Source organism: Magallana gigas, chromosome 5, assembly GCF_963853765.1.
Source record: "Magallana gigas chromosome 5, xbMagGiga1.1, whole genome shotgun sequence".
Taxonomy (NCBI): domain Eukaryota; kingdom Metazoa; phylum Mollusca; class Bivalvia; order Ostreida; family Ostreidae; genus Magallana; species Magallana gigas.
In genome coordinates this window covers 36,939,461-36,965,592 of record NC_088857.1, presented here as the reverse complement: position 1 = coordinate 36,965,592, position 26,132 = coordinate 36,939,461, and the positions used below count along the sequence as shown (strand labels likewise).

Genomic DNA, 26,132 nt, shown 5'->3' with positions numbered 1-26,132 from the left:
AACTTTTACATGTGAATTTGAAATATGCTATGTAACTTAAAAACTTCTACGATCCTTGTAAAATCTTACAAATTAATTATTTTTTAATGAAATTAACCCTGTGACCTTCAAAATTATTCAACATATGCATTATAAATTACGGTTTCTACTAACAAATATTCTTATCCTAAAAAGTTCGCACCGTTTTTCAAAATCTACGATATAACATCAAGTTATTTCATAATTCAGTTGTGAATTTTGACATGATTATGCCCTTGCAATATTGAATTTTTTAAATGACCTCAAAACCACAAATACATCTGCTTGTACCATGCGACTGTCATATCACGTGACCACTATGAACATAAAATAATTTAATTCTGGTTGTAACGCGGCATTTGATTGGATAGAAAAAATTAGTTAAATTTGTATAACCTGGTTTGCACATCACAAGACACGTCACAATGCACCAACGTACTAATTCACTTGACGTTACGTTTAAATTTTGAACAGATTTATATCATTTTTAAAAGGAAAACGGACTCAATTTGTACAGCAAATTCCAGAAAATTAAATTATAAGGAATGAACTCAATATCTACCCAAGTTATACTCGTATAACCTGGGTTGGAGCAATTTACGCTTTTTTATAATCCGCTTCGCGGATTATAAAGCGTAAATTGCCCCAACCCAGGTTATACGAGTATAACTTGGGTAGACATTGAGTTCATTTCTTAAATATTGTACTGTTATATATATATTTTAGAAATATATTGCATTTGAGTGACTGTTATTGATTTTAAAAAGGACATGCCAGTTTAACTAAAGTATACGTGTTTTCATCACAAAAATTTGCCCATATTTTTATTGACCGCCTTAACTGTACTGCGTACTTGTTTGATGATTCATAATATAAGTGCCAAGAAAAATGTCATGAAATATTTATATGATTTAAAGCATATGCTAAGATTGAAACGTGAAATTCAAAAGAAAATTCGATTTTTATTTTCTTTCACATTTCTATTTAAATTAAGAAAAAAAACCTCTAAAATTTGGAGTATTGGTTTTAATTTTCGTAAAGTTATGATAATGCTACGTAAAAAAAGCCAATGTCGTAATTAATTTTTAAATTATTTTCTGTTCTTAAAAATTAATAAAATTTGCAAATAAATTCCATTTAATAAATGAACTATTTCAAAAATTAAAATGTCAAATTCATATATGTCAGAAAAGGGGTAATTCATATTAAAATAACTCCCTTATACGACATTGTCCAAAACAAACTATGGTGTCGATATCGACGATATCGTACAAAAAATGATGATATCGATATCGAACCTGATAAGTTGCATTACATTCATGTTGACATTGACGACTAGTACCCACAATTACGATATCGAATCCAAAATAGGGTGCATCATATTTAGGTTGTCGATATCCCTAACAAAATGACGATATCGATATCGTCGATATTGACAGCAAGGTAGTGAAACGCCCCAAATAAGACATTTAATATGCAAGATGATGAGGGAGTTTTACGATGATGAAATGATATTGATACGACATCGTCGATATCAACACAAAGAATGGATGTGTAGAGTACAAATGTGCAATGTGTCTAAAGCTACATTACAAAAAATTGTACACTGTATCGTCCTGTTCCCTCCTAACAAGGATTTGCAACGTCGATGTTATGTTGTATATCAGCAAAAAAGCATTTTTAGAACGATGACCCAATTCATCCAAAAAATGGCATGTCTGTGACCTATCCTCAAAGGCAGACATATATTTTTATAAACAATATCATAATGAAACATTATCTAAACAGCGGTCATTAATGTGTCGAAAGCCGAAAGTTACACAGTGTAATATTAGCTCTAGGCCGAGTTCTTAGTATAATGTATAAATTATCGATGGAAGCAAACAGTTCTTCAAGTGTGAAAGACGTCTCTAAAATGTAGAGTTTAAAACCTTTTCAATGTTCTACCGTGTGTTCTTCAAATTCATGGCCGTAAGCTGTCAATGCTTTAAACTTTACCACTATTGATTCATTGATTATTCAAACCAAGGAACTTTTTTGTGACTTTTCTTTGAATTTTGACTTAACGTTTTACAATCGGCTGGGAATTTGATAGATTATTGTGTGTTACTTTTTGCTCCAATGGTAAGTTAATACGATCTGCATTAATGAATGAGGTAATTGGATTTCTTATGTATGTTTACCTTGGATTTCTTATTTTTATTTACCTTTACCATTAGCAGGATAATTATCAATGAAGTCATATTGGAATCGCATTGGAATCAATTATTAAAGTGATTTCATATTCTTCGTTAAAATTTTATTTGGCTCTCAATACAAATAACAAAACAAAATCCATGATATTCCGACTGTGCTTATTACATAAGTTTTAACATATTCATTTCATAAGTCAGAACAATAGGCATAATATACTCTAAATAGCAAAAATATCCGTGGGTCCGGATATCTGTAAAAGCAAAAATTATAATACTTTTTTTTAAAAATCTTATTCTTTAAATTTTAAAAGTCCTTCTTTCCATTCCCTAGCATGGCATGTGTAGGTGCAGAAACGATATCAACACATTTTTTTCTGATTTGCAATGGATCCATTAGCAAAAAGAGAGTTGTCTTTCAAACAATTCTAATGGGAACCTGTCCAGTTGTTTGAGACCTTCCACGCAATGTTAATGTTACCAAAAAACTGCACAATTCGAATCCTTCGTTCCATTAAATGTGTCCAGTCGAATTAAATAAGATGGATAACAGTTTTAGGATCAGAGGCCTTGATAGTTTGTATTCTTTGATGACTAACCGAATATTCGTTTTAATGTTTTATTAATATTGTCAAATTGTTTAGTTTAATGTATATAGAGTATGGATTTGAAGGCCCTACACAATAAAAACATTAAGAATCTGATCGGGTTTCCTTTTTAGTTATGATATTATTAAAAACATTAGCAGAACAAATCCCTGCTTTTAGATTTTTGAGAAGATGGTAATATTTGTAATATTCTTGACTTAATATAGAAGAAAAATGCTGTGTTTTGATCTAAATTTATTCAGTATTAATATTATAAATATATACATAGCCGCTAGAAAATATTAAAAAATATGCCCAATCCTTTAACTAAAAAAGGGAATTGTATGAAATACATCGAATTCTTCTTTAATTACAAATAAGCCTATCAAATAGATTTATTTAAAGAGTAAACGTTAACGGTCATTTGGTGTAATTTTATTTAGGGTTTGCTTAAAGCAAATCAATAATATTTAACATATTTGCTATAATAGTTTATTTAGTGTGTCGATAGGATAAAATAAATGTAAAATTATCATACACCACGCAAACAATTTCAACCTACATTTCCATATATATATATGCGCACTAACGCAAACGATGTCAATCGACTGTCACCTTTTGGGGAAATTTTGGTACCATTGAAAAAATAATGCTCACAATACAATGCTTTACCACAATATACCCCCCCCCCTTTAATCTCAAGAAAAAATAAGATAAAATTCAGAAGTAATGTGAAATATACCATCGAAACGAAAGTTACAGACATGTCATCGAAATTAGTGATATTTGGCTTTTATAAAAAAAAAAATGGTTGATTATGTCAAATAATGGCGTTTTCAAAAAAACAAAAAACCATGATATCTTTTGTTTTGACGTAAATTGAGTATTTAAGTCTCACTACCATCTCCTAAACTAGTGATTGGTACTTTGTTGGGAGTGTAATCATTTATCAAGGACAGGTACTTTTTATGATGGACCTATTAAAAGCGCTTTCAGTATCCACTACATTCCAATCTGTCTCAAAAATTGTCATTCAGTTTTAATAGATCACCAATTTCACCCCATTGGTATCTGATTGCATAAAATGATCGATTTGATAGTTGATAGTCAGGACATTGTGACATTGCTAACGAAGCAGTTTTTCTTCCAAGGGACAATTTAACAGCGCTGACGAGATAATTCAATTATTATGACAATTCCACAATGTATGGACACAGGATCTTTGTCAGATAGGACCATTTTTCAGGAATATATTTCTAAATATATATTGAATTTTTAACAAAATTGATTTGAGCTGAAAGCGATCGTCCCATTTGACCCTTTCTGTTTTCTGATAGATAAAGGACGTCAAAATTAAAACATTAATGTTATTTTTGGGTTTAAGCATTCATGTATTGGACATTGACCCTTTGTTGTTTGTGCAAAATGAATTTGCATATTAAGGTAGTCAAACATACATGCAACATTCAAACTAAGTATCTATAAACAGTATTCTTGTGGTTTAATATTTCAAAGGATACATTATTTTAATTGATACATTAAAATTTTCTGAGATCGTTTTTTTTAATTTAAAGCAATATTTATTATCAGTTTTTATCTAAATAATACCTTTCATTATCAACACTGATATGGGAATTTCCAACGTGAATTTTGGTGTCTTCAAGTCTAATCTTTTAATTGACAACATTTATCTCAGAATTTCTAACTTTTGTAGAATTTCCACTTGAAATAAATAACTATAGGCTAAATTAACGTGTTACAAATTTGATTTGTTTTATTCCCAAGTTTTAAGACCCTATCTGAAATAGATTTGCAGAATTGCTATCTTTGAATAGATATTACCTTTCCTGGTGTGAAAGTCGAAAGTTACATGTACCTAGATTTATTGGATGATTGAATTCTAAAGTATTGAAATCTTCGAAATGAACTTATGCAAATGGAGATGTACTTTGCTACCTTTGCTTTCGATGCGGGCTGTGGTCTATAACTGTACTGTGGTCTATAACTGTATGAAAAAATTCAAAAAATTTACATACGTAATGGATGCTGAATAATCTTTGATTTAAGACAAATGAACATATTTTAGTTCTCTCCGGACCCCAGGGTTACTAATAATAGGTCCCCGCCCCTCACCGTGAAACAATATTGTCCATCGTGGACCCTCCCTCCCCCTTTCGTTAACAATTCCTCATATCCTTTGATTGCTAAATGTGTCCGTTACCTGTGAAGCAGATCTATAGTGACTGTACGATTTCCGTGTCACTGTTTGAGTCGCAGGTGGGGTTTATGGCTGTCCCTTTTGTAAATTAACATGACATCTTTCTTTAACCATATGTGACAAATGCAGCAGACATTTGATGAATCCATGATAACAGTGTCGGTATCTGGTCAATTGATGATGTTATCATAAAAAAGTGGGTTTATGGCTTATGGCCTTGTTGTTAATAGAAATTTTATTGGTTTCCTCATAATAGTTTACATCTTCCGTCCACATGTTTCATAATCAACCCTTACCTACAATACACTCTTATGAGTCATTTACTTATTGCAGTAGACACTCTTCTGCTGGCTGTATTATTGCTTCTCAAAACCCATCGATGTACTTAAACATAACACAACACAACGCGGAAGAGGGGGTTGTATTGAGTTTTTTTTTATCTGTAGTCCAGTTAGTCCGTCAGTCCATGGAATTTTTAATCGCAACTCCTCTTAAAGGCCTCAACAAAATTTTGTAACTAATGAGGATGCAATGTGTAGACATATCATCACAGGGCATTCTTACACCTTCATTTTTTTTTTGGGGGGGGGGGGGGGGGAGTGGAGGTATGCCTCTATGAATTTTCGTGGTCTGTTCCTACACGGGCCCTAGGACTTGAGTTATATGTATACAGGTAACGATGATAACCTGCCTTTTCTAAATTGCCGGGATAAGAAAAGAAAGACATCTGGAAAAAATAACATTTAAACGCGTAAAACAATTCCGTTGGTTGGCTTTCATTAAGAGGTCTAACCGTAGTTATCTTCTTTAAAAGAAGGGCTCTATATAATTTTTAAAAAAAATAAAAAAAATATCTAAATTTAAAAGATAAAATCCCTTGACTTCTTCTATCATCCAAAAAATAGCATAAAGTTTAATAAAATCATATCTTATAATTTGAGGTTAATTTGTTGACCATCTAGCCCCCTTAAAGCTATTAAAACACCACAGTGTTGATTTTATGGTGTATGGCTTGTCTAAAATATCCACACACAAAAATCCGTCAAGTGTATCTTTACCGATGTTCTGCCGTTATGGTCTTAAAAAGATATAAACTACTTAAAGGGGCATGGTCACGATTTTGGTCAAAAAGTATTTCTCCGATTTAAATGTTAACAATGCTCCAGTAAGGTATTTTCAATATGAAACCAAAATTTGAGTGTCATTTGTTGAGTTATAAGTACAATGTTGAAGTGAAAATTAGTTTTAAACCAAAAATAATGTGTTAAATTTTAGGAACTGTTTGTTTATGCTTAAAATGAATAAGAAGATTGACAAATCAGTATATTTACATTCTACTGTGTTTTTCCATTAAATTCCGTGATGTTTAAATGCCTCTAAATGCAACAAGTAGTCAAAGGTCAAATTGACGAGTTTTATTATGACGTCACAAACGTTGAACGCTGTAAACTGCAACGTCACAAGCGAAAATCAAAGTTCACGCTTGTGGCTGTTACTGTGGCTCTTCCATTAATGTTAACTTACCCTTAGGATAAGATCGGAATTTTAGGGTATAATTCACATTTGCAGACAAGGCAAGAAGTTAAAAAATGTAAATATAAGCATTAAATCATGATAACGCGCGTTACTCAATTTGTATGCACACACCGCGGCAGTTATGAGAGTGTATACTTCAAAAAATCATGATTCAATGCTATATTGAAAAAGATTTTTACTGGTATATTTGACATATACATGTGTATTTAACATATGTAATCAAAAACAGGGCAAGAGCCTTGTTTACATGACAAAAAGTTGTGAGCTTTGTATCTTGCTTATAACTCTACGATTGAATCTCAAAATTCATTTGATCATTATAGAAATGCAGTCCTAAAGCATTGTAAATAACATGATATCATAACACTCCCCTTTAACAATTCCCAATTATATGTATTATTTTTCTTCAAACTTTTGTATTCACATTCTGATCATCTTACCACCCGATGAGGCACTAAATTACCTTTGACGTATACTAGAATTACCCGACAGATTATGTTTAACAGTAATATATAGATTTTGTCATCGATAATGGAAAACTTAGGATGCATTTAAAAAAAATAGGATTAATCTATGATAAAACGATGTTAAGAAGATGCATTATTTTGTATTTTTCCCCAATTAGTTAACGACACGTTCATTGATTTTCTGATAAAAAAAATAATTCTATTTGATTCCATACAAGATTTCAAGGTTTTTTGATATTCAAGAATCTTCCGTAATTGATAGATAACCATCACAAAGCAAAATTCTGTGCAGCTGTGGTTGAAGTCCTTAACAAAACGAGAATGAAATCAAATGACACCACGCTTAGACCGTTATAAATTAAGACATCCAAGGCTATGTAAGCATTCATTTACTGAACCCGATCTTTCATTCACATTACATCTCACCAAAAATATACATAAGTGAAAGACATCAGAAAAGTAACTGCTGTTTTGCAGGTACAATTGATATATCTGATAAAAACTGTTGTTTAACACATGACATTTTAATTTGCTATCAATTAAACGTCGATGACCCACATGAACATTAATTTGCCTTGCTTAAAGGGATTCAGCATATATCGAGAGAGGGGTTTAAAAGTGAAAATCTTGAAAAAATTCGGTACAAAGTAATAAAAAATAGTCCATTTGTTTACATGGTTCAGTTTATTTTGATTTATGAAATTGTTATTTTATTAATCCTCTTTTATTACCCTCTGAGGACCGTTGAAACCTATTAACAATTCGAATCTATTATGTTTATGTTTCAGCGTAAATATTCTTTTTATTTTTCAAAATTCCTTAGAATATTTTGATCCGAGTTCTAAAATTTACCTAGCTTGCCATTCCCTACCAATGTCTTTAAACCCTTTACTTCTGGGATTAAAATTTTCTTTGGTTGTCCTTTTACTTTAGTTTTTGACAGAGAGTGTACAAGAGTGTTATAGGCAAGTGACGATTTTTGTACTTTTAAAAATGTCCAAAAATTTTGTTTTGATAGAATATATGTACAAACTGTGTTCGGAAATAGATTAATCAGACCAAAACTAGTTTTTGAGTGCCGTAAATTGCAACTTTTAAATACGTAAGGTTACCAGGCCGTCCATCCGATTTTCTTAGACCGGGAGCTACAGACCTGCAGTAACGTTAGTTCGTGGTCAATGCACATTCTTTAACTACAAGCACTTTGTAAAGTGTATTTAAAATTGAGCGAAGAATAGAGAATGTATTTTCCAGGCAGGGATTTTGCTCAGGTCTTCAACGTCCTTGATCTTTGACGTAAAATATTAATTCAAATCACAGCCTACCCTTTACCTAGAGGCCCTAGCTTTCTTGGTAAAGTATTAACCAGCTTTGCCCAAAGAGAGATGACAAATGGTCTGAACAAGAATTTTAAGACTCTGGGGCTATAAGCAATGATAAAGAAACACGATGCAAGGTCAATGTATACTCAAAGGGCACCATTATGGCGAAGTATGACCCTGTGCCTTTTGGAGATAAAATAAGTGATGTCGGACGGACTTGTTGGAGTAAATTCAATCATGAATTGAGAAAACTGGAAGCTTAGTGAAATTATTCTTAGTCGAGGTCATTGGTTCGAATGTATGCTTTGAAATGTGCAAGGACAGATCATTTAAGTAAAAGAAATAACGAGCATTTAAGATGGTACAAAAGTGATTAACCTTAAAGTTCTATATCGTCTGCTTCTAATTGTCATGTGTATAAAATTGGATTTAATATTTGATCAAACAATCATTTCGCAATTAATAAAGCGAGTTAAGTAAATGTATCGTTTAAATTGATTTATTTTGCGTTTGAATATTTTTAAATTCAATATAAAACTTATCTTTGAACTGTGTTTGAATAGCGTGAATAACTGGAAATATTATTGAAGATCAATACAAATGCTACATTATATAATAGATACAAACTTTTGCAATTGAGTAACTTTCTCTAAACAAGATACAATTAAAAGTTATCGTTCTTAACGTCAAGATGCTAAAAGATTCTTATAAAAAAACTGTTAAAAAGATTTTAATCAGTGATAATAAAGGTCTAAACAAAAACGAAGAAAATACTCAAAGATAGATTACGTGAAATAACAGAAGATTTTTATTGTCCATTGATTTTGTATAATCATAAACAGTTACTATACATACAAATGTACATAACTGAGTGTTGCAACGAGTCATATGACTATTGACGTAATCACCTTGCTCTTGTCAATCTTATGTATTTTTAATTAAATCAACAGGTTGATGACATTAAAATTACGTATAAAATTTCTTTACATTACTTTGCAGGTAGTTCACTCTTGGTTACATTTCTATAACGATGTCACAAGGCAGTAACGCTACAGCTTCTGTCAACGAGGATTTCAAGGAATTCTACGTCCAGGCTCGCTTCATCACTGGCCTTATTCTCTACCCCATCTTCTGCGTCCTCGGCTTAATAGGCAATGGCTTGGGGATCGCCGTTATGTTACAGAAACAGATGCGATCATCGACAAATGTGTACTTACTGGCACTGGCTATTTCAGACGGGATCAAAATCATCTGCGATGCCTTATATTTCTTGGTGGTGCTCTTCTTAGAAATTGATCCCAAAATTGGAAATCGTTTGTACATATTTTTGTACCCATACGCACATTATGTATTCAACGCGTCCCTGTGCATATCAGCATGGCTAACGGTGGCGGTTGCGGTGGAGCGTTATGTGTATGTATGTCATGTACATAAGGTCCGAACGTACTGCACGTTATCGCGGGCAAGGGCCATTTCCTTCAGTGTCTTCATCTTTATGAGTTTAGCCTGCATACCATATGCACTGCGATACAAAACTGTTGAAAGCCAAAATAATTCAACAACTTGGATTAGTTACGACCTCAGTCTAACAGACTTATGGGCCGATCCAAAGTTCGCCTCCATCTTTACATGGATACAATATTTCATCCGAATCATCATTCCGCTTACCCTCTTGATAGTTTTGAATATTTTCATTATGTACGGAATAAGGAAATGCCGTATTGGGAGGAAGAATCACAGAATTACTGTCATGTTAATTGTTGTGATCATTGTTTTCATTATCTGTATTATTCCGGATGCTATCATGTCGACATTCCTTGGTTTTGGATATTACGAGGAGGACTACTTAGCACGAGCTATAAGAGAGATCACTGATTTATTTTTGCTCATTAACACTGCTGTTAATTTTGTTATATACTGTGCATTTAACACTATTTTTTGGAGAAACTTTCAATCCTTGTTCTGTTCCTGTTGTATTTCAAAAGGAACATTGTTAGAGAATTCTCACATGAGACAACTGTCATTATGTGGGAGGGAAAATTCCAAAAAGACAATAATACGGGCACACGATGTAAATGAAGAGAGACTTCTACCAGAGCCAGCAGCAATCTGAATGAAGCGTGTGAATAACAACTAAAAATTAACTTTACATGACTAAGTAAATGTGGTGTATTTTCAACCATTCCCGCAAAGAAACTGCATTGTTCTAGCTCGAAATCAAAACTAAACAAATTAGTACCGGTTGGATATGTTTACAATCTGAGTAATGTGTAGATTTGAGTGTCTGTATTGAGATAATTTTGTAATAAATTCGTGTGTACCCACCAAGTGCACTTACATTGACATTGAATAAAAATAAAAAAACCAGTAAACATGTAATAGTTTTTTTTATTAGTCTCAACATCTAAATGATGGTACATTGGGTCCCATTCTAGGTGGACAGACTGGAACGTAAATTTTTGGCAGGAATAGCTCTTTGAATTTTAAAACTTAACTGTTTACATCAATTCATAACAGTTTTACGTATGCGACCTTCACAAATAAAGGATCAAAGTATATTTTACATATATGAATGTATAAAAAAGCATTACTTTCTAGCACAAAATGCATTTCGTCTATCTGATTTCTATTACATAAGGTATATTATCATCTTTTTATGACGAATTATGTCTAACAATCTGACCATTCTTAAGTCCCGGATTATTTTAAAATTATAACATTCATAGACACAGCGTTAAGATTTTATTGATTAACTTTATAAAGGGCGGAGTCCTTACGTACTTACCGTACCAAAAGTAAGGTATACATGTACCTATAAACTGATCTTTGGTTAAAGCAAGGAGATCACTGCCTCTTTCCCTGCTATGACCTGCGTAAAGGAAAGCTGCTTCATGTCAGGTTTCTTGTTCCTCCTCATCATAGACTGGGTAATACAACATACAGTCAAAGAAGAACGTACCGGAATTCGATGGGATTTCACCACCATGCTTGAAGACCTCGACTTCGCAGACGACATTGCTCTGCTGTCATCTATTATGAACTATCTCCAGTTCAAGACAACAAGGCTGTATGACAACTCAGCTTAGGTTTGAAGCTTGATGATCAGCTTAGGTCGGTTTGCAGCTGGATGATATTCAAAGTGCTGAAAAGTCAACACTAAGAGTGAAGTCATCCTGAACGTCAGAAACAGTAAAGTTGAGGAGGTGGACAGCTTCACGTGCCTGGGCGCCAATGTCACCAAAGACGATGGAGCCACAACAGACATCAGGAAGATGATAGCAAAAAGTTCAAAGTCTCTTTTTTCAAAAGCCTAGTAATTTCCGTATTGGTATATGGATGTGAGATATGAAAACTCAAGAAGATAGAGAAAAAGAAGATTGACTCCTTCCAGACAAAATGCCTAAGGAAGATCCATAAGGTCAGATGGCAACAACACCTATCAAACCTGACTATACTGGAGATGAAAGAAACATCTAACATCAGTGAATAGATCCCGCGAATGAGATGGAACTGGAGTGACCACATATTAAGAAAGGACCCAGCAGATAACTGTGCTGTGGCTTTATCGTGGAAGCCTGAAGGAGGAGGGGACGTCCAAAGACAACGTGGCGTCGAATGATGAGGGTAAAAAGAAACAAGGAGGGATGGAACTCCTAATTCACAGCGCACCGAGAGGTTTCAGACAGCAACATGTAAGAGGCAAATTACCATGCCTAATGTGCCTCCTGGCACGGAGAGAGTTAAGGAAGGTATAGCGGGTTCCATGACTACAATGAGATTAAAACCGTCTATACTCTGTCTTGCCAAGTTTCTGCTTCCACCATATAATATTTTAATAATCAAAATACCTTTGGACTAAAGCTACATTCAACCTTCATTTTTGAATGAAAAAAATCCAGTTTTTTATTTTGAAGTGTCCACTCGATAACGCTTTATGTTTCAGTACAACAACAAAAATCTACAGGGATTGCAAACGCCATGAAAAAACCTGGATGATGTTGAAATATCGTTCGATGTATTCTGATTGACTCCCAAATTGAGAATAGTTATGAAAACGATAACCTGGAAAAATACAGTACTATAATTGTGAAAATTAAAGAAAGAAAGACTGAGCTATATTGTTTTTTCTTGAAGTTTCTGTTATAAAATTTTCCCCATGGTATAATTACATACATGTACTATAGGATGGACGTTTATCATAGATACAAGCGTCTGTAGTGAATATTAGTGAATACTCGTTAATGTTCTCTACTTCTTGACATTTAGCCTGCAAACTTTGTGCTTGCTTAGGATACATTTAGGTCAAGAAAATTTATGACCCATGGTTAAGGCCACGGGTTTTAGCATAAAAGCTTTAAGTTGGCATATCAATCACGTCCACCAATCATCCAAATAGAAGAAAATATTGCATATAAATACTAATACGAGTTATCAATGATAATTGATAACATATATTGACAGAATCATCCATCTACTTCAGCAGGAGTATATAGTTACAATTTTTTATTATATCTGCTCTTATCTATAAAGAGTTGTTTCCCGTAGTCTATAATATTGTAACATATTGGGTAACAATTCGCCTTGTTCTAAGTAAACGGTTCCATTATGCACGTGTCATAATCTTTATTAACAGGTGCTTGTTTCTGTTTTAAACGTTCACCCTATAGTATAATAGTGTTGTTATACTATCGTATTTGGTAAATCATATCACAAATGCCGGTTAAGATATCATCTTCTCCCTCTATTTGATCAGCCTTTGCCGATTCGATGCGGATTGTCGAGTGAGTTTACCTTCACCTCTTTATTTTTTCAATTCACTGTTTAGAAAAACTTGTATTTGAAAGTTTAAGACTTGAAGTATTTGATTAACGATGATGTTGTTGCTTTACTATTAATATTATAGTATTTGATTAACGATGATGTTGTTGCTTTACTATTAATATTATATTCCTAATAATGGATTTTGAGTTTATTGATCAACAGTAGAACAGAAGGAAAATCGTATGATTAAAAAGTTGACAATGTCTACTAAAAGGGTTACAATGTATTATATATATTTTACCCTCTAGTTAATTTATTGTTAAAAGCGTGCAAAAACTATGTAAAAAAATTAATATGACGCAATTGTTCGTCAGACAATTCGCGTACCGATATTTCTTGCACCAATTATTTCCTATCAGTGGGTTAGTGACATGCTATAGCAAAAAAGAGCCATTCTCCTCCTTATTTAGAAACAATACGGTGTTGAATTTTATCAGTCTTTTTCTTGATTTGCTTATATAGGATGTATCGTTCACATCATAGGCTCGAAAAAAATGAAATTACATGTTTCTCACAAAAAATCGTCTTTATTCACTATTATTATAATCAGCTACAGGCGAAATTGTTTTGGTCTTTAAAAACAAATGAAAAACAATTAAGTTACTTACTATTTTGTACGATAATGAAAAACATTATGCATATTCAAGAGGAAGCTGGTTGTTAACGGTTTGCTTTGAGGAAATGATAGTTAGCTTCTACGCATATTAAAATAAAAAATTGAAATTTTCATAAAGCAACAACTCATTTTGTTTTATTCATTGATGTGTGTTTACTTTCTTTATCTATTTTTTTTAAAATCATCTAAGAGTATCTGAGAGTATTGCATAAGCAATATGCGTCCCCTACCGGTTTGTATTATTCTATGAAAGCTTCGAAGCATATATTCATTTCAAAACTATTATAAACGAGATGCTATGCTTTAATCAGAGATAAAAGAACAGAGGAAATTCAAACTACATGGTTGATATAGAAATTAAATAAAAAAGGGTAAAATAATACACTTTACTTTATCTCCCGTAATTTCGCCAGGTCCATTAAGTATATACTGGTAGAAATTTGTGAAAACAATGCACTGTTATGCAGAGTATCATTTCTTACCGTCTTCTGTGCCCCGAATCAACAGACCAACCCGATAACGAACCCGATTGTAATAATACAAAAAAAACCTGTCGATTACCGGTTAATTTACAACACAATGCTTGACACTATTTTACAGGACTTATTTGTTTGTTAGAAACAATAAAAGGAATGGTACAAGTAATGCACGATATTATCACAAACTACATACTTTCCTCGTTTATTCAATACACACCGAACCCGATAATGAACCCGAACATTAAAAAATTGGAATATAAAAAATCAATTTTCTTGAAAATATGTCAACCAGACGCTACAAAAGTGTAAACTTGATCTGTAGTTCGATATTTTGAAGCTGTTCAGCAAATTTCATACTATCCCTCAAACGCATAAAGAAAAAAAGTGTGGAAAACTGAAGTGGAACAGACAGACGGACGGACGGACGCAGAGGAAAGCTATAGGGTCCTCCGGTGAAAACCGGTAGGGGACTAAAAAACAATCAACCCATCACAAAACATTTTATTAAAAGCATTTTAGAAATTTTTTTACCCACCATAGGTAGAAGTAGACATACATTTTTGAATTCAGTTTGAGCTTATGAAGTTTTCCGATGTTCTACTTATATGTCCAATAATATCAGGCTTGAAATGGTGCAAGCATAGAATCGTATATGGTAGAGCCATTCCTTGACCTTTGACTTTCTCCTTCAGAATATTTACATGGATTTGTTATCCCTGTAAATGGGGCCGTACAAGTCAACTGATATATTTATGCCCTTTCAGTGACCGGAGAACCCAAATAGTCAATTATGTGAACTGTTCAAATGTGAACTATCTGCTTGTTATTCAATCCAAGTGCGGACATCGTCATTTACAGTCCTCGTTCATCATTTTGACTGGAAGGTACTCAAATATGCCAGACTCTATGTATTTGGTGACAAAATACGCTGACAAAATACGTTCTCGACTAATATAACTTTTTATTCTTTAATTACGCTCCAAATGTAACTCTTTTTTAAACATTTACGATAATCAACATTTCAATCAGCAGGTTCAATACGAATAGAATCTCATATAACCGAAACAATAAACTTGAACTCACATCTTGTACTAGTCTTAATACCGGTAAGTAACGTTCGATGTACCCTTTCCAGAACCAACAATAATTTGTAGCAAGAGATCATTTTTTTATTATTTGTTCTACAATGACGTCTTTTATGACGTATCTGTAAAGAAAATTATTTTGGGTATATTTTACGCATTTGCAAAATTAATATTTGTTATCGGTTTATTGTAGTTTTTTTAAGCTTAACGATATAATATGCTGAAAATTTATCAAGAAATATAACATCATAAAGTGAACTCCCTCCCGCTGTTTTTAGCATAAAACGGCTTTCAAGCAATTTTTCTTTTAGACAACATTCAGTGCAGGTTAAAGCAGATCGGTATACTGTAGTTTTTTTAGACTTAACGATACAAAATGTTATAAATTAATCAAGAAATATAACATCGTGAAGTGAAATCCTTCCTGTTATTTTTAGCATAAAACGGCTTTCAAGCAGTTTTTCTTTTAGACAACATTCAGTGCAGATTAAAGCAGACGAAAAATATTTTCATCAAAAATTCATATGTCCAAGACTAATTACTGACAAATATGTTTTGCATGTTTAAATGTGCGTTTTATGTTACCTATTAGAAAAAAGGTGAGAAAAATCTCAGTTTTTGACTAATCTTAATAAAATTACAAAAACAACTTGAAAGTTCGCTTGTTACGTCATATACTGCCAGTGAGTGAAAATAAATCGGATAAATCAAAAAGAACCCTAATACCAAGTCTTCAAAAATAACATTACAATTCTATGTACTTAAATCACTTTAAAAACGGGAAATAAAGAGAACCAAATGAATTTATAGTCCTTTAAGCAAACTATCCGACAACGTCAAGAGATAGAATTCATGGATGAATTGATGTCGTCCAAGCAGTACCTCCACCACTGTACACACAGGAACGAATGGAATAGTACACAGTCGAGCATGCGTAGACGATGTACAAGGTATGCTATGGATAAAACCGAACAGAAGTTTTCAATCCTAGAGCTGCGTCAGACTGTGCTGTAGACTTTGGTATTAGAGAAAAAGGAAAAGACTTTATAACAATGAAATAGTATTATAACTTTATTGGGAATTGGCCTAAACTACATGCTGTTAAAACAACAGGGTTGTCGGACCCACGAGCAAAAGAATCATATCTAGTATGTATTTCCAAGTACTTTAAAAAGCTTAAAACCAGCATTGACAAGCATGGAGTTGAGGATAAATTTCGACTTATACTTAATGTTGATGAAAGGAAATAAATACAAGTGGATCGAAGCACAAAACCATTGTAGAAACGTCAGCAGAAGTTGTAACCATGAGATATCCTAAACTATTATTGGTTTTTGTGTGGATATGCTGTGGGGACTCAAATATTTGTCAATTTCTGGTGTTTCCAAACACACGTTATTTGTCTGAATTATTAGATTGGTTGAGATGGAACCATAAATGACAAGTTATTATTATGATCTGTGCACAAGTTCTTAACAAGAATCACACCCAGGCCTTTCTTCAAGGTAACGATTTTAGTTTAAAGTAAATAATTTCATTAAAATACCTGTCATATCTTTAATTGTCAGAATTGTTTATGTAATAAAAGTTTACCCAATAGCATAATAATAACTAAAGTGGTATATTATTATATTTTGTTTTCAATTTTATTACAGAAAAAAGTGCCCGGTTGTAGTTTCATTTTACTGTTTGGAAAAGACGAGCATTTAAAAGTTGTATTTTTCTTGTTGTTATTTTACTATTATTATTATTATTATTATGCCCTTCGAAGAAGGGATGGCATATTTCTTTGCTGCTGTCTGTCTCTCTGTCGGTCGGTCCACCAACAGCTTCCGTTCATTTTCTTCGCAGAGGATGAATATATTGAAATGAAATTTTGTGTTCAGGTTTATCATAATAATATCTAGGTCAAGTTTGCAGTTTTCGTTCATTTTCTTCGCAGGAGTTGAGGATATTGAAATGAAATTTGGTATACAGATTCATTATGATAATATCTAGGTCAAGTTCGATATTGGGTAAGATTGTGCAATTGTAGACAGTTATGCTCCTTGGACTTAAAAAAAATTCCAATTAGTGAAACACGTATGCCCTCTCCCTTAGAAACATCCACAAACATCTCTTGTTTAACTAATAATGGTTTTTAAATGGGTTAAAATTAAATGATTCACAGTAAAACACAGTAAAAGGGCGTATGAAATATGATAGAATGTAGACAAACGGGGGTATCTTGTGTATTTTTACCTACTTGTTTATTTATTGATATAAACGTGCAATTTTGACGCAATTTCTTCCTCTTACAAATCTTGTACCGGTTATCTCCTTCTTGCACAGGTTGTTTACTCTGAGTACTCAAGTGACATGCTGATGGAAAAAGTCATTCTCCTCCTTGGAAAGGATACGGCGTTCAATTTTATCGGCCATTTTTAGCACTAGAATGTACCGTTCACATCATTGGCTAGAAAATATGAAACTGCGTGTTTCTCACAAGCAGTCTTCTGTATTCTCACTTATGATAAACAGCTAATGAGGAACTTAATTTGGCACTTGAAATGAAAAACAAAAATAAAGTGACTTACTTTGTACGATAATGTAATTATATTTGGCCTCTTTAAAAATAAATTAAAAATAAAATTTACCATCAGTAACAGGTGGTATGTTTACATTAGCCAACCGCATTTTGTTTGTTAAGTGAATGCGTCTGGTCTGGAATATAAGACAACTTCTGGCAAATAAGATAAACAAAGATAGCTGCAAAGTGTAGCTCCACGGAAAATTCGGGTTTTTATATAAGTCCTTCAATATCATAATTCACTCTGTCATTGAACATTTTCTGAATTACAAACACCCTACTTCGGACTGCGGACGTTTTGTTTGAGGGAACATGTCAAAATTTTGAAATTTGAAAATACATATGTAATACTAGTTTTTATTGTTGTGCTAAATTGATTTTTAACCTTAGTTATGTTAACTGTATTTATTCTCATAAATGAGATAAAGTATCTGTATATAATTTCTTTCAATATTTTATTTCGATTTCTTTCTATGTTTTAATTCATTAGGTCACTGTAGTTTCGATATATATATTTTCTCTTCTATATTCTTTGTAATCTCAAGATAGTGTTACCTAACGACAAAAAGAGGACGTGAATGATTGAATTGTAATATATAATCGAGTTTTTTTTAAATAAACCTGAAAATAGTTTATATACTTAAATTGCACCTTTGTATCCCAGTTAGTGAAGTTTAAATCGCCTTTTAAACCAAATGCATGTAGGTTTATATCATTATACAAATTCCTTACTAAGTGCACAATTTGTGAAACAAAAATAACCTTAAACATATGCATTGATTTACATCCACTGTATTCTCTTCTATTTCTTAGTGTTTGTATTTGCTTAAAACACCACTCAAAAACTTCGTTTAAACATGTACGATATATATTTAACATAACAAGAATAGAATTCCTGGGTCCCCCGCCGGTCAAGCAGTATACTAGTATACTGTATATTGGAATATTTTCAAACATTCAGGGCTGTTCCAGAATTAAATGTGTTGGGAGGAACATTTTTTACTCCCACCACCCATTTTTTTTTCTATTTTTCCTGTCGCAAATATATCCAAAATACTACAATCTAAAAGAACTTGACCAAAGTATTAGTGGTATAAGCATTTGGTATAAATTTAATGAAAATCCGTCAAAATGTGTAGGCATGAGAGCGCTTACAAAAAAGTGTGATAAATCCGTCACAAAGACCCATAACTCCAACAAAAAGTATCAACCAATGCTGATTTTCGAACTTGACCAAGGTAATAGTGGTATAAACATTTGGTATAAATTTAATGAAAATCCGTCAAAATTTGTAGGCATGAGAGCGCTTACAGAAAAGTGTGACGGACGGACACACGGACGGACGCCCGGCATTTCTCTGTTCCCGCTCCGCGTTGCGGCGGGGGACAAAAATCGGTTAAACAAGAGCATATGCCCTTACAGCCCAAAACACTAGACTTGAACTCACAGCTTGTACGAATATTTATACATGATTCCAATATATACCTATACTTCTATATTAAAATAATAGACTCGAATTTTCGGGCTTTAAAACCGATAAATCTGAAGGGTACTGTCTTTTGTTTTATATATTCTAAACATTATTGATACTTGAAGATTACCAATTTGTTTTTATTTTTCTCAATCAAGCTTCGCTAATCAATAATCAAGGAAAATTCCTAAAAAAAATTCCGGTAATCATCTGGAATTTTTTTGGATTTTACAATCTTGCGCATGCATCCGCATTACATTCACGCTAAATCACGGGAGGCTCTATATTTTATGTTTCCACAATATCACATTTGAATGGATAACCTCAGAGACGATAAAACAAATGCGTGTAAATTTTCATTGGGTTTTTTTTCTGCTCATCAAAGAAAAAATACGGGAGATAAATCTTACAAAGTGCTTTTACTATTAAAAAAATCCTGAAAGTTTCGAATGCCACCATGGTGTGTAAAAACGTTGTTGAAGAAATATTTAATTCTGCAATTATAGGATTAAATTTTTCGAAAAAAAGTATTTACAGCTTCAAAATGATTTGTTATGAACAATTTGACCGTTATTTTCAAAGCAACTTCATTAATTTTCTCCAAAATCGTTTTGGGGCTATTCTGCAATTTTCTGCTACATAACGGGTATATGAGGTGAAGGCCTTTCTCCAGACACAGTTACATTATTCAAACTCAGCAGTGTAGTGAAATTAACAGCATTATTGTAGGCTTACAGCTTGGTTATGCAAATGTCAGCAATATGTATCTATTTCGTAAATGTCCGATATCATATGCTATGTCAACCCGTGCACGCACGGATCAAAATCTAGTAATCATTAATCAGATAAGAAAACAAAGTGTCTGGTTTCGAGAAACACTCTTTCTACAATAATTACAAAGATCGTTCAATAAATAATGTCACTAACCAGATTGCACAAAGACATGGTTAAATTGACCTTTGACTTTGTTTAACGCATGATTTGGTTCATATTCTACTTATGGCGTCCTCGTTTCATCTTTAAAAACTACTTTGAGAAACTTTCTGATATATATATATATATATATATATATATATATATATATATATATATATATATATATATATATATATATATATATAACACCCCTACTCCAGACACTGTATGAAAATATGACTGGTAAGTCATCATACAATATGACTGAAATTAGAAACTATATAAAAGCATATGTCAGACCAGGTAAAGACAAACGAAATTTTCAGAATTTACAGTTTTTTGTGTATATATGGAAACAAGTGTATGTCATTGAGTCAAGTTTAAAAGTAAGCCAGCAAATTCAAAAATTGCCAAAAAAACCTTAAGGATAAGCAACCGATGAACGTCCTGGAGCACATACAACGAAAGCAATACTTGCAAAAATAACCGATATCATTTTTAATGATGATCGATTTAACAAACAGCAAATTTTGTAGGCATTTAATCAAACCATAGTCTGGAATTCGCGACATTCGACTTCATGACAACGCCCCAGCACATAAATTCCAGATTGTGAGATCATTTTTGGAAAAAGAAAAGGTTCTTGGTTTGTAATATCCTCCCTATTCATCCGAATTGTCTCCCTGTGACTTTTTTCTTTATCCCAAATCAAAGCGCTTGTCAGGAAGAAAATATGCTTCACGAAATGCTTTGATCTCTGCCATTTATAAGTACTGTCGAACCATCATTGTTCGTAGGAGACCAATGCTAATGGCTTTCTTGGGTTATTCTTGCCCACGAATGTACATCATAAGGAGTATTTTGTCTCCTTCTAAATCATTTCAAATATTGATCAAAATTACATCATGAAATCCATTCTTTTTTCAATTGCATTTTCAATAAGTTAAAGTGAAATAATAAAAATTAGAGTTCATTAGGAATGTTATCAATTTAAACTTTGTCCAATCATTATTAAACTTCTTAAAAGACTTTCATGTGGATACAAAGTACACCATCACTTATTGACCAGAAGAATCTGTTTCTACCAACCCTGTGCGTGGTTTTGACTTCCAAGTATTTTCTCTTCATCAACTGACAAAATAAGGCCTAGATATCCTTTGCCATCATACTTAAATTGCCTTTCATTTTTTTAATAGGTAATGTGTTTTCCTTATTACTAAAATAAGGTAAATTGTTTTGGCATTAGGTTACGAAAGGGGTCCTGAACCCGATCGGAGCGTGGTTTTAATAATCTATCATAAAGCCCCTCGGGCTTTATTGGATTTGACCACGCCCCGACCGAAATTATCACCTCATAATACTCAAAGAATGATTCCTTATTCCTTAATTAAGATAAAAACTACAATTGCCCAACAGCATAAAAGTTGCAAAATTTGTTTTTTTACGGATTTTTTTCTCAGAGTCTACTTGATCTACAGCTTTTAAAATGAAAAGAAATTCGTAAACATAATTTGTTTATCAATATTTTTTATCGAAGATATCATTCCGTAAAATATATATCTATGCTAGTAAGAAAATACTTGAAAAAAATCCTGACCTGACCTTGAGAAAATCAGTGTATGTTGTCGTTTTTATAGCGAAATATCCAATTTTAAAAAGCGTAGTTGTTAACCATAAACTACGTACAAAGAGTGATACAATATAAAGCACTCAGAATTTTGTACTACATTTTGTGTTTTTTGTTTTCTATTCATCATTTTATGATAAAGAATAAAAGGTCTCTTCATTCATAATATTCATGTAAATGTCAAAAATTTGCGTAGGGATACATATTGCTTTGCGGTGATATATGGGCGGTGGAAAGGATAAAAAAAGATAATGCTAACGAATAGCAAATGTTTATGTTAAACATACTGAAATACGAAACAGACTAGCTTAAAAAAAGAATCAAATTGCTCAAAAGCAAAATCAACAGACACCGAAGCAAAACAAACGATCGTGGTTGCAAAACCAACAGTCATTAATTGAAACAACGCTACATGGCGTGCAAATCTCTCTACGTCGTCGTGCGTTGTCCGTTAACAATTATACATACTTGACGTCTTTAAGCCAAAAGAAATCTAATTGGCATTATCACCCCTTAGCCCCCTTGAGCAAGGCCAAGTCCAAACTAATGAAACTCATGGCCACTGTGTCAGGGGTTCGACCTTTGGGCAGGATCTTTATGGGCATATAGTGAAAATATTTTTAAATCTTAGAAAATATTTTCTCTACTAGTACTTCCATTTTAGTGGGATATAATCTTATCCAATTATTATATTGTTTTTATATAGCTAGAACAAAACGAAGTTATGAATTCATGGCAACTGAGTCGATATGACCATAAATTGAAAATATATTTAAAAGTTATCGAACTCTACACCTATCTATATTTGAAAAAATTAAACGCATGGCTATGATATCCATGAAGCCCTCTATCTAAATTGTGAAATTCATGACCACTGGATCAGGAGTTTAGGCCCTCGGGCATAGCTAACATTGGCATATAGTGAAGATGAATAAAAATTTATTTTTTCCGTACGTTCACAGTCGTTAGAGATAAAGTCAGTAGATATAAATAGGTTACCACAGATGACGTCATCACCTGGTCTATGTCAATCTTAATTAATCTGAATTAGCATGTTTGTATTACACATGCTTCCTTTATATAGAAAAACAATTTTACAATCTTTTCTTAGACCCTTTAAAGCTGGAAGGAATCATTTCAGATTTCTAAAATTGAGTCTAGTGATTTTTGGGGTGAATTTCAGTGACTTTATATTATATAAATTTTGTAGAATTTTTGTCTCGAGTAAACATGTCACGAGGTAGTAACGCGACAGATTATGTCAACGAGGATTTCAAGGAATTTTACGTCCAGGCTCGCTTTACGACGGGCCTGATTCTCTATCCCATCTTCTGTGTCCTTGGCTTAATAGCCAATGGCTTGGGGATCGTCGTTATGTTACAGAAACAGATGCGATCGTCGACAAATGTGTACTTACTGGCACTGGCCATTTCAGACGGAAGCAAAATCATATGCGACGCCTTATATTTCTTGGTGGTGCTTTTCTTAGAAATTGATCCCAAAATTGGGAATCGTTTGTACATATGTTTGTACCCATACGCACATTATGTATTCAACGCGTCCCTGTGCATATCAGCATGGCTAACGGTGGCGGTTGCGGTGGAGCGTTATGTGTATGTATGCCATGTACATAAGGTCCGAACTTACTGCACGCTATCGCGGGCCAGGGCCATTTCCTTCAGTGTCTTCATCTTCATGAGTTTAGCCTGCATACCATATGCTCTGCGATACAAAACTGTTGAAAGCCAAAATAATTCAACAACTTGGATAAGTTACGACCTCAGTCTAACAGACTTATGGGCCGATCCAAAGTTTGCCTCCATCATCACATGGGTACAATATTTCATCCGAATCATCATTCCGCTTACAATGTTGGTTGTTCTGAACATTTTAATCATGTGTGGAATAAGGAAATGCCGTATTGGGAGGAAGAAGCACAGAATTACTGTCATGTTAATTGTTGTGATCATTGTTTTCATTATCTGTATGATTCCGGATGCTATCATGTCGACATTCCTCGGTTTTGGTTATCACGAGGAGGACTACTTAGCACGAGCTATTCGAGAGATTACTGATTTATTTTTGCTCATTAACACCGCTGTTAATTTTGTTATATACTGTGCATTTAACAGTATATTTTGGAAGAATTTCAAATCAATATTTTGCTCTTGTTGTATTTCAGAGAGAGCAATATCAGATGATTTTCAGATGAGACAACCTTTAAACTATATGGTCATAAAAACTCCAAATCGACAATGATGTAGACTTATGATGTGAAGAAATAGCGTTTTACAAACAGCTAATAGCAAATATGAGTTGAGTTACCAAACAGTTTATATTTCTATGATTGTGTGATGTTTCATCGCTTTCTCTTTTCAAAGATGTTTTGCACTGGTGTATCATTCAAAAAGATTATACATGTTTTAATTTTGTTTTTTTGTATTTATTAACTTTGTTAACTATCAATGCACTTTGATTAAGTAAGAAATTAAAAAAAAATGGTTGATTAACTTTTATTTGTTGTTTATCATTTTTGTCGAATAAGTCAGATATGACCAAGAGGCGACAAAATGCGGTCCAGTCAAATAACTTGCATAGAGATTTGGCATGACCTTTGACCTTTACACTTGGTATCATAATGATTCCTGACTCAAAAGGCACTCTGCGAAGTAAGAATGATGTAGCGATAATTTCAATTTCGAGGTGAAAATTTTTAAGAACCATGGGTACTGTTTTGAAAGAATCGTACCTTCTTGGGCCTTTCCGGCAAGCTCGAAAAACATATCCGAGTTTGTTTTCCGAGCTTAAGGTAGTTAAGGTAAGGCTAGCTATTTGTTATAATATTTTAATATAATTTTGCATAATAAGACCTAATTAAGCTACTGTTGCTTTTTGACATTTACAATAAGACACAAAACTTCATGTGAAGATGATTAAACGAAATTCAAATGGTAAAGTTTATTTACAGCAGTACAGTATTCCCAGAATCCCCTACTGTAGAGTCGAGCATGTGTATTTCAGGGAAAAAGACTAATGAAGTTGCTAGCGCTCGAGAGCGCTAGCAAAACACAAATCATTTATTATCAAGCTACTAGATTATTTAAACAATAAAATGCTTTCTTTGGTGATTCATTCGGGATATAAAGGTAGCGACATTGCTGAAAAAATTCATAACCCGCTATGTAAATTTTTTCTGCAATGATCGCTACCTTCATTACCCGAATGAATCATCAAAGAAAGCATTTTATTGTTTATATTAACATCTTTCTTTTAGCCAATTGATAAATTGATTATGAAAAGTAAGTAAAATTCACTAAATTACTGTTAATGTACGTAACTACGTTAACTAAAAGAAACAGCCAAATCGTCTCCTGTGAGACTTTGAGTCTGACGTCGTCTTGGTTATTTCGTGCAGTCCGTGATTTTTCCTAGGTAGTTGTAGGTCTCGACCAATCGATAAACTGGGCGTGTCAAGTTTGGTCCTGTCACTTTCTTGTCAGTTTCAGCCGCTGTAGATTTCGACTAATCAATAAACGGGGCGTGTAGATTTCAATCTGGCTGTTTCTATAGAGCTATGAATTAACTATAAGTTTCCGTAAGAAATAGAGGGAATAATACTTGGAAGATGTAAATATATTCATATGTTTCATTATTAAATACTAGAAGTTACAGATAAGTAGCAATTCACCTGTTTGTAAATATTTAACTAAAAAAAAACTGATTTTTTCAGTACAAGTGGGATTGTACATGAAATTAGCTTAGCATACTAAATCATTTAGCATTCATTCTAATTTTTCATAGCATAGCATGTAAATTCCTTAGCATTGCATAAGAATCTCAATCGACATTGTAGAAAGAACAATTAAAAAATTAAATCCTTTACTGGAAAACGTAAGTTAAACTTACAACATATAATCTACTGTAGCAGTAGAATGAAGTTGTGTGCAAAGTAAGCAATTTTGTTCCAAGTAAATGTTACAGGTGAAACCATTGTTATTTATTGAATAAAAGCTATTTCACTGTTTTGAAAAAAATCTAAGTGAATTTAATCTGAACCTAGAAAAAAGAATAGAAACAAGATCAATGAAAATATACAAAATGTATGAGAAAATAAGAGACACCACTCATTCTCGAAAATGACAAATTGAGAAAAATACAGTGCAATACGATAGTCTTTGATTCCGAATATAGTTAATGAATTGTTAAATA

General features: G+C 32.9%; 2 protein-coding genes across 3 annotated transcripts in view; both read left to right on the top strand.

Moving 5' to 3' along the window:
• Window positions 1-10,462, top strand: part of LOC105328911 (sex peptide receptor) — a 69,779-nt gene extending 59,317 nt beyond the window's left edge. For both annotated transcript variants that reach the window (XM_034475668.2, XM_011429951.4), the window contains exon 3: window positions 9,340-10,462. In XM_034475668.2, the coding sequence (XP_034331559.1) occupies window positions 9,371-10,453 (1,083 nt within the window). In that variant the 5' untranslated portion in view covers window positions 9,340-9,370 and the 3' untranslated portion in view covers window positions 10,454-10,462. The remainder of the gene's footprint in view (window positions 1-9,339) is intronic.
• A 12,597-nt stretch (window positions 10,463-23,059) lies between these two features.
• LOC105328940 (sex peptide receptor-like) lies at window positions 23,060-24,415 on the top strand. Its single transcript, XM_011430012.4, has one exon. It carries the CDS (start codon window positions 23,154-23,156, stop codon window positions 24,180-24,182), a length of 1,029 nt encoding a protein of 342 aa, XP_011428314.3. The 5' UTR covers window positions 23,060-23,153; the 3' UTR covers window positions 24,183-24,415.
• Window positions 24,416-26,132: the final 1,717 nt, after the last annotated feature.